Genomic DNA, 15243 nt, shown 5'->3' with positions numbered 1-15243 from the left:
ATTGGTTTGCATCGGTTCTTGGTGCATGCAGCAGTTGTTTGCTATATGCATATATAGCCAAGTCCAGGTGGTACTCAGCAGCACAGCTCCAACCGGTTGATCAGCTACAGCACCAGCCCCGGCCACTTGTGTAGGGGGAGCAGCGAGGCCTGAAACAGCAGATCATAACTATCGGCTATAAGCCGAGTGGATGAGGCAATCTGCAGTGCTCCTTTCCTATGGTTCTAGTCAGAGGTTGGCAACAAATCGTAGGCACTTTTTCTACAATAATGACTATGTGTATTTACTTGATTGACTTCTACTTGAAGACAATGTATCTAAGTGTGCTGCATTTATATCTAGCTGTTCAGTTTCAGATTGTGGTTCCTGTTCTAGTATAGCTACTTTTTCAGCAGATGTCTGGGAGGGGGCAAAACCCCGGTCGGTGCCTTTAACAGATGAAGTATGCTCTCAAATAGCAATGATTTACTCACTGCTATACGGGCTGTACTTCCACCACAGGGAGTAAACTGAGCTGACTGTGTACATATCATAGCACATAATTACTGGAGTAACGACTGCTTAGTGTGCACTAAACTGTTGCTTAGTGTGACCTAGGAGAGGTAGTTGACATGCCTGTTGAGTGAATAGGCAAAGGACAAACCTCAGCTGTAAAGCATACACTTTGCATGCAGAAGTTCACTGGGTCTTGAATTCTTCTGGTCCCCTGTAGCCTTTGAAATATTGTTATCCAATGTTATTGAGTCTTGCATTTTGTTATTTTAATACTTGGCTTTAAACCCCCCCCCCCCCCAGCAAATTTCTTGTGGTTTAACTTCCAATCTTTTAACAAAATACTTAAAAGGTTGCTTACATTTAAAATTATCTATCTCCTATACACCACTAGCAAACTGATTCAAGTGTGGATCCTTATGTAGCCAAAACAGTAACACCCATGTATAAGAGGGACATAGTAGCAGGCTCAGGGGAACCCCAGGATTTGCAGAAGTACAGAAAACTTGGAGGAAAAACCCTTAAGGGATTACACAGCTAATCCAAGAACAGGGATAGAAAACCTCCGGCCTGTGGAGGTTCTCCATGCGACTCAGAGCCTCCTTGCATTCCTCCAGCAGGTGGCGCTTGGCCACCAAGCCCCGCTCCCTGGAGGAAAACCCACTGTTATCTCTGATCTGTGAATGGAGATAACAGCAGGGCCCTCTGTGAATACCTCTGATCTGGGAATAGAGATAACAGATGGTGCTGGGAGGAGCAGCTCCTCCCACCACTGGCCACCATCCAGCACAGCACAGAGAGAAGCAAAGCACATGGCGGCAGGGTGATCATGGCAGCAGCTGTGGCTATGCCCACTGAGGGCCCAGCGGGGGGCAATTCAGCTCCCTACCTCAAACATGTTTCCCCACCCTGCCCCAGTACAACCCAATAATGCATCTTTAATGGTCGTGGGAGGCTGGCTCACTGTTGATAGGGAAAACCCAGCAGGGGCGGGGTGGGGATTCTTTATTTAAAGAATGTTTAGGCCACCTTACAGGTCACTGTCCTGACTTAGGCAGCTTATATAGTATTCTAGAAGAGAGCATGCCCAGCACCCTGAACAGAAGCACTCTGCCCTGCAACAAAAATTATAATTACATGGAGTGAGCTTAGATAGTTTCTCAATAAATTCCTCCCATACTGATCTTTTCCACTTAGGTTCTGAAGTGGCCAGAGCTGAAGGCAAATGGCGAGCTGCTGACAGATGTCCTGGTGAACAACGTGGTCACGGATCCCACCTTCACATACCTGGTTGCTCTGACCGACGTAAACATTGCCGCAATATGGAAGAAAGCCTAGCTGTGCTGGCTTGGCCTCACAATAGGAGCCGCATTTTTTCATCCACGTTTCAGTAGTGCAGTATTTGTGACCGTTCTGAGAATAATCAGAGTAGGGTGGGGGGGATTTTAAGTTCATGTGTATCAATGCAAGAAAAATCAACCAAAAGGGTTGGCCTGAACGTTGTGTTGTTATTGCCAACACCCACATCTCTTTACTGTGACTTTGCTTTATTGGTGTACTAAGTGTATTTGTTTTATAGAAGGACAGTATTTAATAAAACTTGATACGAGATAACTGAAGCAGTTCTGGCCTGTATCCTTCCCTCTCCTGGAGGCTCAGGGGGAAGCAACAGTCTATTAATTAAAACAGCCTCCTCAAATAGTGTTAGAAACACTTTAGAAAGGAGATAACACCACCTCCTTTCCTCATACATATGTTGTCATGGTAATCAACTTCTTGTCCAGGATTTAAAAGGCTGAACTTCCAGAGAGATTCTATGGTTTGGATGCAAAGCAGCACGAAGTCGCTTGGGCAAGAGTGATTTGCTCCTGGCAACTGCCCCCAGACAGCCCCTTCCAAATGTTAGAGACCACCCATGTCACCCGGGGTGCGGGCAGCCTGGGTGAAGGGTCAGCAACCACTCCTTTTTGCATATATGGAAGCTTCAAGCCCCATAGCCTTGGAACGACTTAAGAAGCAGCCTTTACCTTGGCTCAGACTTGGCACATGACAGACATTAGCTTAGCCTGCCTCTGAACCAATTAAGAAGTCACAGCTCCCTGATTTATCTCCTATTTCTGTGAGTTGGCTGAGGCAAGTTGATGTAGCTGGATGGGCAGGCAGAAGGGCCATTACCTCAGCAACTACACCTCAAAAAACATCTACGTTGAAAATCTAATTGCTATTGCCCATGGTAGGAAAAATATAATAAAACTAACAGCTTGCTGACCTTTAGGGGTACTGCTTCCTGAGTTGGGAGACTGCCATTTATAGTCCTTGCCAATATAGCTGTTTAATTTTGATGATCTGGTGGATGTATATTTTTTCTGGGGGCAGATAAGTTCTTAATTCTGTGCGTTGTCACTCACAAATCACCACTAACCATCAGGGCTTCCTATCTAAGGCTGTGGCCTTCCCTGCAGTAGAAAGTGCGAGCAGGTTGCGTTAAGTGCAAAAATCAGATATGTAACGTGAACATGAGCCTGCAGTGCACTCTGGCTGCTAAAAAAGCTAATGCAGTCTTAGGCTGCAATGGCCCCGTTTCCAGATAACTGTAGGTTAACTCTGGGTCGTTTACCCACAATTAACCCATAGTGTCAGGGTTTGGACCTCACATAGCAACCTCTGATTGGCCGGATAAGAAGTTGCATATGCAAAATGATGGTGGCACCTGGTATGAAATAATGGGTTAATTAATTAACCCACAATCTGCTGCTGTTACATCCAAATTGGGTCAATGTGTCCACATCATGGGATGTCATTGTTTCGCTCTATTCTGTGCTGCCCAGACTTCATCAGGAACACTACATCCACTTCTAGGAACCACATTTTAGGAAGGACATTGGCAAACTACAGTGTGTCCAGAGGAAGGCAACCAGGATGGTGAGGGGTCTGGAAACCAAGTCCTAGAAGGAACAGTTGAAAGAGCTGGGTATGTTTAGCCTGAAGAAAAGATGATTAAGACTAATAACCGTGTTCTTCAAACACCGGAAGGGCTGACGCACAGAAGATGGAGCAAACTAGTTCTCTTTTGCTCCAAAGGGATTAGAACAATTTAGAAACTGCAAGGAGGCAAATTTCAGCCAAACATTAGGAGAAATGCCCTAACTGTAAGAGTGGTTTTAACAGTTGAAAAGATGGCCTTGGGAGGTGGTGGGTTTTCCTTCACTGGAGGGATTTAAGGTCATCTGTCAGGGATACTGTAGTCGCAAGATGCTTACACTGAGCAAGGGGTGGACTAGATGGCCTCCACGATTCCTTCCAACTCTAAAGTTCTCTGATTGAGTGTGACTATTGGACATTTGGAAACATTTTAAAAATTTATTAAGAGTCATTTGTGACAAAGCCTGAAATTTAATGCATTCATTTGGGTGATGGGGAACGCAGCACTCTGCGACAGTCATCTTAAAGCACCAAAATAAAGAAGGTTTGATAGAGTCAAAGACACTTCTGTGCTTTTTTTCCAGGCACTTCAACATCTGTATTAGATTTAATTCAGAAGACAAAGTTACTTCCATGTGTCTCAAACACCAGTCCTAAAAACATGGCTCTTTCAGAGTTAAAAGAGGGCATCAGTAGGATATGGTGCATGCTTATATACAGCTTAGGTCTGCATAAGAGAAAAAGGGCAACCGTGAGACAGGAAGGATGTCAATACAAGGCAGAGGGTATTTCTCACGAGTGAAAAACCCACAATGTATGTTTTCTATTATTCTATGAAATCAGTTATCAAAATGCCAGATCCTTTGTGTTTTTGCTGAAATTACTAATCCTTTCAAACAAAGCAAGATTTTTTTTTAAGTATTATTTATTAGCTAATACGCCAGATAGATCTTATTTCTAAATAACTTATATATCAACATTGGAATACACATTTCTTGGAGGCTACAAAGCAACTTAGTCATTATAAACACTTGCTATTCAATAGGTGCTATACATGAAAAACAAATTTATTCATTTACAAACATACATATTAAAGTACTACGTTACTATTCAATTCCTTCTTGTTTGTCTTTGATGGCAACCTGAAAGAGAGTGACAATATAGTGCTTTGTGAAATTTCATAATCTAGTTTCTCACAAAAAGAGCAACAACTTTGGGGTGAGCGGGGAATAAAAAAGAAGTCCTACAATTTCAGTTAAGGCTCCAACAGAAAAGTGGAGTTCAGCATTAAGCCAATTTAAGAGCGCCTCCCTGCCTGGTGAAAAAAGGAGTCTCTATTACTGCAGTTATTCCCTTTCCTTGATGCAGGAGACATGGGCTATTGGCCTTCAAGGGGGTTGTGCCCTGACCTCAGTTGGGTTGCATCAGTGTCACCTCCACCATTTTCTTCTTTAGCTTAAAACCCCCCACAGGAGAATTAACAAAGGAGGACCAGGGTACCTATGGCCTTGAAAGGTGGTGCAGAGATGCTTTCTCTCACCCTTCTATGGCAAACAGAACTGTCTGAAATTCCCTCCTCGACACAGCTGTTAAAAACGCTACTGCTGTCTTCCTTTGCACCTGGTCATCCAGAGAAAAAAGGAAGAAATGCAAGCATATGTATGGTCTTCTCCTGCGTGATCCTGCCAGTCCGTTGAGGTTGACGGGAGAGATCCCTTCTGCATGTCCCACCACCATCAAAAGCACGGTTCCTGCATGACCTTAAGTTTTTATTTCACCAGACCTTGAATTTCTTGTGGTTTCTCCTCATCTTTATTTCGCTTTTGCAATTCTCACGGCTACCTTAAGGGAAGCTGCAAACATACCAGCGTCTGACTAATCTAGAAACCTATCCATAAAAGTGGCAACGTCTCATCCAACTCGCAGCCACAGATCTGAGGTAGGGTGGAAGCACCCTTCCCAATGGCTGTCTGCCCCCACAAAAGCAATGATACCACCCAGCCAGAGATGTCTCTGCTTACCCGGAACCTCTCCTCGAGGAGTGAGAGCTCGCTGATGAGATCCGTGATGGCGTTGGTGAAAGCTTCTTGGGGGCTGTAATCAGGAGTGGTCTGAACGCGAATGATGATCTTATGTTCAAGAGGATGAGGGACCTTGTACCCAGCAAACAACACCTGAGGGTCTTTCAATAACTGCCTGAGGGGAAAAGGAAAACAGACAAACAAGCAAATTAGGGTGCAATCCTATGCATGTTGAGACAGAAATAAGTCCTACAACTCTCAGCATCCCCCAGGCAGCATGGCTGGCCAGGGCATGCTGGGAGTTATAGGACTTTTTTCTGTCTAAACATGCATAGGATTACACCTTTATACTATTACAAACATGAGTTACTTTGCTACATCAGACTTGGGTCTGAGCACTCACCTCCTGTTTAGATTACTGACTACGTGGCGCTGATCAGAAACCAGGTAGTGCAAAATGCAGCAGCCAGATAATTTTCTGGAGACCATATAACACTGGTCTTATACCAACTAGATGGGCTTGCAATTTGTTTTCGGGCTCAATTCAAGGTGTTGGTTCTTACCTATAAAACCCTAAACCAGTTTTCCCCGACCTGGTACCCTGCAGGTATTTTAGACTTCATCTCCTGTCAGGAAGGCTGGAAGTTGTCATCCAGAACATCTGGAGAACACAGTTTGGGGAAGGCTGTCCTAAACCGTTTGGGGCCAGAATATCTGAAAAACCGGCTTCTCCTGTATGAACCTGTCCATAATTTAACATCTTCAGAAGCCAGGTTATATGTCCCACCATCAAGTCAGGTTAGGTCTGTGGGCACACGGAACAGAGTCTTTTCAGTGGCAGCACCCCAATTATGGAACTCCCTTTCTAGGGATGCTAGATGGGCCTCGTATTAGCCTGTTTAGCCTGGCTTTTGACAGGTTCTAAATAGTTATATTCCACTCTCTGGATGTTTTAAAGATGGCTACCACTGTTCTTAATTTGATGTTTTTAAAAGTGTATATCTCCCCTGGCAGCTCACAAGCAGGGTATGACAGTGACCCTGAACATGGAGAATCTATTTAGCAACTGACAGACCTATCCCCTATATTACTACACATGTCCGGTTACAACATCCATTTGTTTATCCTACACACTAACAATGAACTCATTTTCTGAAAGATTCTCCTTATATAGTCAAAATAGCACCACCCACACACAAGAGGGAAGTATCAGCAAGCTTGCAGGAACCCCAAGGAGCCAAATGTGGATTGAACATGCCTGGTGGAGACAGAATGTGGAGTGTCTGAGGGGAAGGAGGAATGGAGAATCCTAGAAAAGGAGTACAGCCAGCTGGCTGGAATGGTAAACCAAACCACTCTGTGCTGCAACATTTTGTTGAGGTCCTGCTTGTTTACATCTAGTATGGCAGGTGCTGTATGATTCTGTTGCTGTGGATTTATTTATTGTATTTATTAAACACCACATAAAATAGATTTCTCTAGGCAATTTCCAATCGATTTAGTGGCCAGCATCACTGCTTTAGTTCCATGTCCTAACCTAGTAATTTATAAAACTGTACACAGCATGGAGAAAGCGGATGGAGAGATTTTTCCTCCTCCCACATGATATTAGAACTTGGGATAATCCAACGAAATTGTTTGGCAGGAAATTTGGGGCAGAGAAAAGAAACACATAATATCTAGAACGTGCTGCCACGAAACGTGGTGATGGGGCACATGCTAGGATGACTTCAAAAGGAGGTTCATGGAAGATGAAAGGTCTGTTAGCTACAACAGCTGCATAACACCTCCAGATCCAGAGGCCATCTGCTGGTGAATATGAGTTGCTGGGGGGCACAGCAGAGGTAAGTGACTGACTTCATGCCCTATGTCTGGGCTTCCTGGATGGATGAGGCTGGCCGCTGTGGGAAACAGGATCTTGGACTTTTGGTCTCCTCCAGGAGGTTCTTATATTCTTAATGCCAGTTGGGAGCAGAGTGTACTGTCTGACCTGGTAATGACAGTCTGGAAATGCTGGATAGATGTGGGACATCCAAAGAAAGCACAACCTCTTTCAGGCACAGTTCCACCTCCACAATATGCATAATACCAGCATCATCACATGCACTCACATGAGGGTGTACACCAGCCTTCCTCAACGTGGTGCCCTCCAGATGTTTTGGATGAGAACTAGAATCCTTGACCACTGGCTATCCTGGGCAGATGGGAACTGTAGTCCAACACATCTGGAGAGCACCACATTGGGGGAGGCTGATGTACACAAAAGTGTTCAACTGGGGTGGAGAGAAGACAGAACACTGATGTTGTATATGGGTACAAACTGGCTGCAAAGTTAGCAAACATGAAGGTTCCATGGAGCTGGAAGAGGGAACACAGGAGGATGACGGAACGTTCATGCAAAAATGTCTACTGAATGCGGTACAAAGCCCTACCTTCTCCACAGCTGATGTAACATCCTTGCTTTGGGTAATTTTAATTGTCAAAAACACCTAGCAGCATTCAACAAATTCCACTGCTGACATAAAGCAAAGTAGTATTTATAGCAGTCCATGCTCCCAATCTACATGCTGCAAACAGGCTGGGAAAAGTCACTGAAGTTCGACTGGGTGTTTGGCAAAACTGGTACCTGACCATCCCTCTCTGTGTCTCCTTGGCCATTCCCCTAGTTGCTGCTTTTAGGCAACCTTATTAAACTTTAGTATAAAACAAGAGCTGTTGTTACTTACGACTTAATGATATTCCCAAGCGTGTGATCTTCCTTGTTGATGGTAAATAGACAGGCATTTGGTACTTTGGTATCCTTATTTATTGTAATCCTAGAAGGAAGTGGCAGAAAGAGACATTTTAAATAAAACAGGCTAATGTTTTATTTAAAAGGCACTCCAAACAATACACTGAATTTAAATCTAGTCTTTGACAGAGGCCAGTAAATTTATCATTTTCCCCCTTTACTTTACAGGCAAACGGAATGCACTAGCTGCTTGGAGGTTCCGTTATGGTTCTTCATCATAACACATTACATTTAGGGAGCAATCCTATGCATATTTAGGGTGAAAAAAGCCATACAACTCCAAGCATTCCGTGAGACTTTATTCTGTCTAAACATGCATAGGATTGGGCCTTGGGCTCTTTTCCTTAATCTAGGATACACAGTGACAAACATTGCAGTGTATTTATTTTATTTATTTATTTAAAACATTTGTATCCTGCCCTTTATCATTAAGATCTCAGGGTGGCGTACAGATAAAATTAATTTAAGCAGTATAAAACAATAAATAATTTAAACAGCTAAAAACATATTAAACCATTAAACAAGCTAATACCAATTAAAATCTAAAACAATAAAACAGTTAAAACAGTGTGCAACTTTAGGGAATGCATTTAGCCCTCAAAGGCTTTGGTTTACTTGGTGCTGAAATGAAACCAACATATGCGGCAATCAGGCCTCTAAGGGGAGGGCATTCCACAACCGGGGTGCCATAACAGTGAAGGCCCTCTCCCACGTCCCACCATAGTGTCTGTCTCGCACTGGTGGGATGCAGAGGAGGGCCCCTCCAACAGATCTCAGTCCTTGGGCAGACATATATAAGGAGAGGCACTTCCTCAAATATCGAGGTCCAAAGCCACTTAGGGCTTTAAACGTCATCACCAGAACCTTGAATTCTGACCAGAAGCGTATTGGCAGTCAGTGCAATTCATAGAATAGTATCATAGAACAGCAGGGTTGGAAGGGGCCAATAAGACCACCGAGTCCAACCCCGGGAAGTGGTGGGCTCTCCCCCACTGGAGGCATTCAAGATGAAGCTGGACCGCCACCTGTCAGAGATGCTCTGACTTGGACTCCTGCATTGAGCAGGGGGTTGGACTTGAGGGTCTTGTAGGCCCCTTCCAACCCTGACTGTTATAGCATACGACACTGGAACCAATGACCCAGGGAGGTGGAGGGCTCTCCCACACTGGAGGCATTCAAGATGGGACTGGACAGCCACCTGTCAGGGATGCTCTGACTTGGACTCCTGCATTGAGCCGGGGGCTGGACTCGAGGGTCTTATAGGCCCCTTCCAACCCTGACTGTTATAGCAATTCGACAATGGAACCAATGACCCAGGGAGGCAGGGGGCTCTCCCACACTGGAGGCATTCAAGGCGGGGCTGGTCAGCCACCTGCCAGGGATGCTCTGACTTGGACTCCTGCACTGAGCAGGTTGGGGGTTGGACCCGATGGTCTTATAAGCCCCTTCCAACCCTACTATTCTACGACTCCGATTTGTCCCACCCCCTTTTAAAGCCATCCAAATTGGTGGCCATTGCTACATCCTGCGGCAGCGGCTTCCACAGTCTGACGACGCGCTGTGAGAAGCGGAAAGTAGCAGCCGTGCCCGTGATTTGTATTTGCAATAAAATCCCGCCAGAGTTCGTAAAAATAACGTATCTGGACTTGACCGAGGCGCTTTCCCAGCACCGGCCACGTTGCCCCTCTAACTGGGGGCGGCGGGGATCGAACCTGGGGGCTCCCACGTGCAACGCGGGGGCTCGACCACGCCGCCGCGGGGCCGTCCGGACACCTCCACGGGCTGGAGCCCCCCCCCGCCGCCCCCTCCCCACGTCCTGCGGGCCTGACCCACCTCCCCCATCTCCCCCATCTCCCCCCTGCCCGGGCCCGGGCCCATTTCGGCCGCCCCCGGTCCCCCCCACTCACTTTTTCTCCCCCTCGAAAAGCAAGAAGGACTCGAAGGCCGGAGGCGCGTTCATCGCTCCGCGCTCCTGTGTCGCGGCAGCACAACCAACCGCTCCCGCGCGACTACTGCGGCTTCCGCTTCCGGGACCGCGGCTTCCGCTTCCGGGACCGCGGCTTCCGCTTCCGGCCCCAGCGCGCGGCCGGGTTTCTTCTCTAGGAAGCCCGAGAGTGAGGCGCGCTCGCCTTCCCACTACAGCCCCATCTAGCGGCCAGGCGCCGGAAGTGCGCCTGCCTGCCGCCGGCGCCTTTCGCTTCCCCCAAGAGGCTGCGCTTTGGTTCCACCTAGAGGACTGTGGCGGCATCGCAAGCCGCCGCCGCCGCCTGCTTTGCGCGGTCATCATCAAGCTATATTGGGGCGAGGCGTTAAAAAGAGCATCGACTTTGCTGAAAGAGGCAGCCCTTATCAGCTTTTAGCTGCTCATTATTCATTATTTATTATTTATTAAAGTATTAATTATTATTATTAATAATTATTATTAATGTTTCCTTGTTTTTTTTAATTCCTTTTTATTGCACTTTATTTATTTAAAAGACGGATGGCTAATTCACCTTCTGGGATGAACCCTCGCAAGGCAGCATGCAACAAAATGTAAAACCACAAAACAGAACAAAACAACAGTGAAACCGACGTTAAAATCAAAATTGATAATTAAAACCAGGCACTACTGCATTCACAATGGCCCGGGTACAATCCCAAGTCAATTACAGACGAAGGTAAACATGGGAGTCTTTAGGGCAGCTTTCTCTGACCTGGTGCCCTCCAGATGTGTGGGGCTACAAGCCCCATAATCCCCAGCCTGCATGGCCGTTGACTGCTAAACTGACTGGTCATTATGGGGGTTGCAGTCCCACATACCTGGGGGGGACCAGGTTGGGGAAGGCTGCTTTAGGGCCTGCTTGAAGTTCTGCAACAATGGGTTCTGGCAGACATTAGCGGAACCGACCTCCACACATGGGGGGCAGGGGGGGAGGGAGCACTACTGCTTTTGTGATGTTATTGGGCCAGTGTGGTGTAGTGGCAAGAGTATTGGACTGGGAGCTGGGAGATCCGGGTTCTAGTCCCCACTTGGCCATGGAAGCTCACTGGGTGACTCTGGGCCAGTCACACACTCTCAGCCCAACCTACCTCACAGGGTTGTTGTTGTGAGGATAAAATGGAGAGGAGGAGGATAATGTGAGCCGCCTTGGGTTCCTTGCAAGAGGAAAAAAGGCGGGGTATAAATGCAATAAATAAATAAATAAACGTATAGAAAGGTGGCAGTGGTGGCTGGTGGCCCCAACGTCAGTGGGGCAGGGAATCCACACTGGGTTTCACTCAGAACTCTAAAGCAGCTATCCGAACTATCTCAGATATCTCCTTTAGAGTTCTGACTGGTTCTGGCTGAAGCCCGGAGCGGATTCACCACCCCACTGACATCAGAGCCTCCAGCCTCCACTGAAAGATGGGACACATTTACTTGGGTGTAAGCCCTACTAAACAAAGTGGGAACTGCTTCTGAGTAAATATGGGTTGGGTAGGGCTGCGGCGCTATGCACCCACTGGAAGACGGACTTGTAAACATGCACAGGAGCAGCCTCTATGCACCCTCACTTGGAGTGTTCCCCTTTGAACACTGCTCACCATACCTAACAAAGGATATTGTAGAGGTGGAAAAGGTGCAGAAAAGGGCAACTGAAATGATCAAGGGGCTGGAGCATCTCCCCTGTGAGGGAAGGTTGGAACAGCTGGGATGGTTTAGCTTGGAAAAGGGGAGACATGATGAGAGGTGGACAAAATGATACATGGTGTGGAGAATGTGGAGAGGGAGACATTTTTCTCCCTCTCAAAATACCCAACGGGTCATCCTGTGAAGCTGATGGGTGGGAGATTCAGGACAGACAAAAGGAAGGGCTTCTTCACACAGCGCAGAATGAAACTATGGAATTTGCTACCACAGGATGTTGTGATGGCCACCCATTTGGATGGCTTTAAAAGGGGGAGGAGAAATTCCTGGAGGAGAAGGCTATCGATGGCTAACACATAGTCTTAATGGCTATGTGTTACCCCCAGTACCAGAGGCAGTGAGCCTATGTACACCAGTTGCTGGGGAACATGGGCAGCGGGTCCTGCTTGTGGGTTCCTGGTCAACAGCTGATTGGCCACTATGTGAACAGAATGCTGGACTAGATGGACCTTTGGTCTGATCCAGCATGGCTCTTCTGATGTTCTTATGCTCTTAACACAGCTTATGCATAAGCAGGAACTGCACTATAAGGCTGCAGAACCATACACCAGGGGCGGGGAAGACACCACACTCCAGATGTGCTGCAGTGTGACCACATCTGGAAGGCCAGGCCACCCCTTATGTGGCAGGGAGCCACATTTATTACAGTGGGACTCCATCAATGTGGATAGGAAGTATCATGCGGTGCGTGTCAGGACGTTGCAGAAGCTAGAGGGTACTTCCCAACATCTGTCCCTGGTAGAGTACCATCTCTCAGAGAGAAGCTGATGATGTCTTTTAAGAAGTACGCTCACAGCTGCACTAGATTTCCCCCGGGTTTTAGCCCTCTGGCCTGGGACTCTAGAAGTTAGATTGTGTGGGAGGGGTGTACACGTGTGGGAGATACATGCGTGCACATGGATGCAAAAGGCCATGTCATTGCTACCCTTCCTCTCCCCTCACCCGCCATACCTATGCAGCTAGTAAATGCCTCTCTGAGTGTGACTGTTCTAGCAGAATGAGGCCTGCTGTCATATTAAAGCATTCTTTTAAACATCCACAGGGAAGCATTAACCGCCCCCCCCCCCCGCCGCCCTTCAGAAGCCAGCAAAGGGCAGGCAGCTGGAGAGGATGTAAATGCAACATACCAGGGATCCTTGAACAGGATTTAGCAGTGTGGGGAAAGCTCAGGTTGTAAGCCTTTGCTGAAAGTGCAAATAGGACGCTGCCTCAATGCTTAAATGTATTGCCCCCTTTTTGTGCGGGGGGGGGGCAATACAGTTAAAACGGAGGAGCCAAGGGGCTTGTAGATTTCATCAATATGTTTCCACCTATAATGTGAGTACTGAGCTGATTCATACCAGGTCAGATTACTGGTCCAGCTAGCCCAATATTTCTTGCTCTGACTGGCAGCAGCAATCCAGGGTCGCAGAAAGAGAGGGAGCGAGAGACAGCATGCAAGGTATTTCTTGCTATCTGATCCTTTTTCACCAGGAGATGCTGGGACTGACCCCGGGACCTTCTGCCTCTCCCTTGAAGTTAAGGGTGTCCCTATTTTGATCTGGGAAACATTTAACACCTCATATTCATAACGCAATTCTCCACCCCCACACTTTCAACCAGCTGTCAGGGCAACCTGAGTGAAGTTCTGACGGCTTTCGTGACCAGTGTAAACTTTAAATACAGACAGATCCGCCATTCCTCCCTGATCCCAAGCCATGCTCAGTCTCTAAACACGAGACAACTATTGGTCCCAACAGCCAAGTCAGCAACTCATCCCCTCTCCAGGGGCCTTAATTAATTAATTAACTGATTAATTTTTATTGATTTATTTCATTTCTATACCGCCCAATAGCCGAAGCTCTCTGGGCGGTTCACAAAAATTAAAGCCAAACCCCAAGAAAGCAGCTTTTAGCATTACACAGAAAGGAAAAACTCACTGGTTGCAGCATCTTAGGGATTGTATTATATTTAGCCGTCTATAAATATCACAAATAAAATCTTCCTGCATTCTTGCAGCGTTGCAGTAGGGAAAAGCAGCACCCGGGAAAGTTCTCCTTGCTGCCCCATCCTGAATCCTACGGGTCTTTCAGGTTCAAGATCAGGCGAGTCTATCCTTTAAGCAGTGGAGGCTGCTGGCTCCACAGCTTGGAGAGCTCATTTAGAGTTCCGAGTGGTTCTGACTAAAACCCAGAGCAGATTCGCCGCCTCGCCATCGGAGCCACCAGCCTCCATTGGCCTACTCCCTGGTAAGTGTGTTTAAGATCGCCACCCTAGCTTTCACAATGGATTCTCCCCTCCAGTTCTAGGGGAAATGTTTATTGTTTATTGACTACTTTTTATCCTATCTTTCCTCCAAGTTGCTCAGGGCAGCCTGGAGCTTGGTCCCTCCCCTCCACCTCAAAATGTGCCTGTGAGGTAGGTCAGAGATTACAACCGGCCCGAGGCCACCCTCATAAACTTGATGCCCGAGCAGGGATTTGAACACAGGTCTCCTGGCGCCAAACAGTCCAACACTCTAACCACTATGCCAGACAAGTTCTCTTCAAAGGGAGCACGTACAAATCTGACCTCAGAAATGGAAATGTTCAGAAACCAATGGGAGAATGCTTCAGCCTTGTGGAGCTAAGAAATTCAAAGAGAGGTTACGGTAGAGACTGCAGCTAGACTTCATCAACAGGTTAAATTATATCACCAGAGGTTTGAATCGAGATAAAGGATTTTTATCACACTACGACTGGGTTCGCACAACATGCTAACCCACACTCAGTGATTCAGTGTGGGTTGTTGTGGAAACATGGACTGATTGCTTGTCGAACCGTGGGTTAGCATGTTGTCCGAACCCAGGGCATTTTCTGCAGAGTGGTTTGTTAACTGTGCAGTGTGGCTTATTATTCTCAAACAAGCCACCTTGAGACCCCCTGGTTTGTTGTTGGGTTGTTCAGGGTGGTTAACAAGCCACCCTGCGGAAAATGTCCTGGGTTCAGACAACATGCTAACCCACGGCTCAACAAACAACCCACACTCAACCACTGAGTGTGGGTTAGTGTGCTGTGTGAACAGCCCCTACATGTGTTAATGGGCTTACCTAGTGCCAGGATATTCATGCTACCAGCAGCCCCACTCTTAATATCATGTCAAAGTACTTTCTGCATGTAATTTCCTTGTGATCTCCCTGTTTACAATTCTTCCTCCCACCCCATATGTACTGCATATAAACCTGAAACTCTCTATAACAATCTATGCATCTGATGAAGTGGACTGTTTAGCCCAGAAAAGCTTATGCCAGAATAAATGTGTTCATCCTCAAGCTGTCACAAGACGCATTGTCGTTTTTACAAAGAGTCAGACATTCATATACAGACGTT

The 15243-nt window shown here is 46.8% G+C and overlaps 2 protein-coding genes across 6 annotated transcripts in view; one reads left to right on the top strand and one right to left on the bottom strand.

The window, feature by feature from the left end:
• LRWD1 (leucine rich repeats and WD repeat domain containing 1) overlaps positions 1-2111 on the top strand; it is a 71975-nt gene extending 69864 nt beyond the window's left edge. For all 4 annotated transcript variants that reach the window (XM_084823367.1, XM_084823370.1, XM_084823369.1 and 1 more), the window contains exon 16: positions 1690-2111. In XM_084823367.1, the coding sequence (XP_084679493.1) occupies positions 1690-1830 (141 nt within the window). In that variant the 3' untranslated portion in view covers positions 1831-2111. The remainder of the gene's footprint in view (positions 1-1689) is intronic.
• Positions 1878-10261, bottom strand: POLR2J (RNA polymerase II subunit J). 2 transcript variants are annotated; one of them, XM_084823376.1, is made up of 5 exons: positions 10134-10261; positions 8162-8251; positions 5436-5610; positions 4915-5034; positions 1878-1905 (listed from the first exon to the last, which is right to left on the bottom strand). In XM_084823376.1, the coding sequence occupies exons 1-4, from the start codon at positions 10184-10186 to the stop codon at positions 4951-4953; spliced, it is 402 nt and encodes a 133-aa protein (XP_084679502.1). In that variant the 5' UTR covers positions 10187-10261; the 3' UTR covers positions 1878-1905; positions 4915-4950. The 2 variants fall into 2 exon arrangements, with proteins under 2 accessions (XP_084679502.1, XP_084679503.1); XM_084823377.1 differs by lacking the exons at positions 1878-1905; positions 4915-5034 and adding an exon at positions 3836-4556.
• Between the last annotated feature and the right edge of the window lie 4982 nt (positions 10262-15243).

The sequence above is a fragment of the Heloderma suspectum genome, chromosome 16, assembly GCF_057233095.1.
Source record: "Heloderma suspectum isolate Gila_16-S chromosome 16, 16-S_ref, whole genome shotgun sequence".
Classification (NCBI taxonomy): domain Eukaryota; kingdom Metazoa; phylum Chordata; class Lepidosauria; order Squamata; family Helodermatidae; genus Heloderma; species Heloderma suspectum.
The sequence above is the reverse complement of the archived record's forward strand: the minus strand, read 5'-3'. Positions and strand labels throughout refer to the sequence as shown.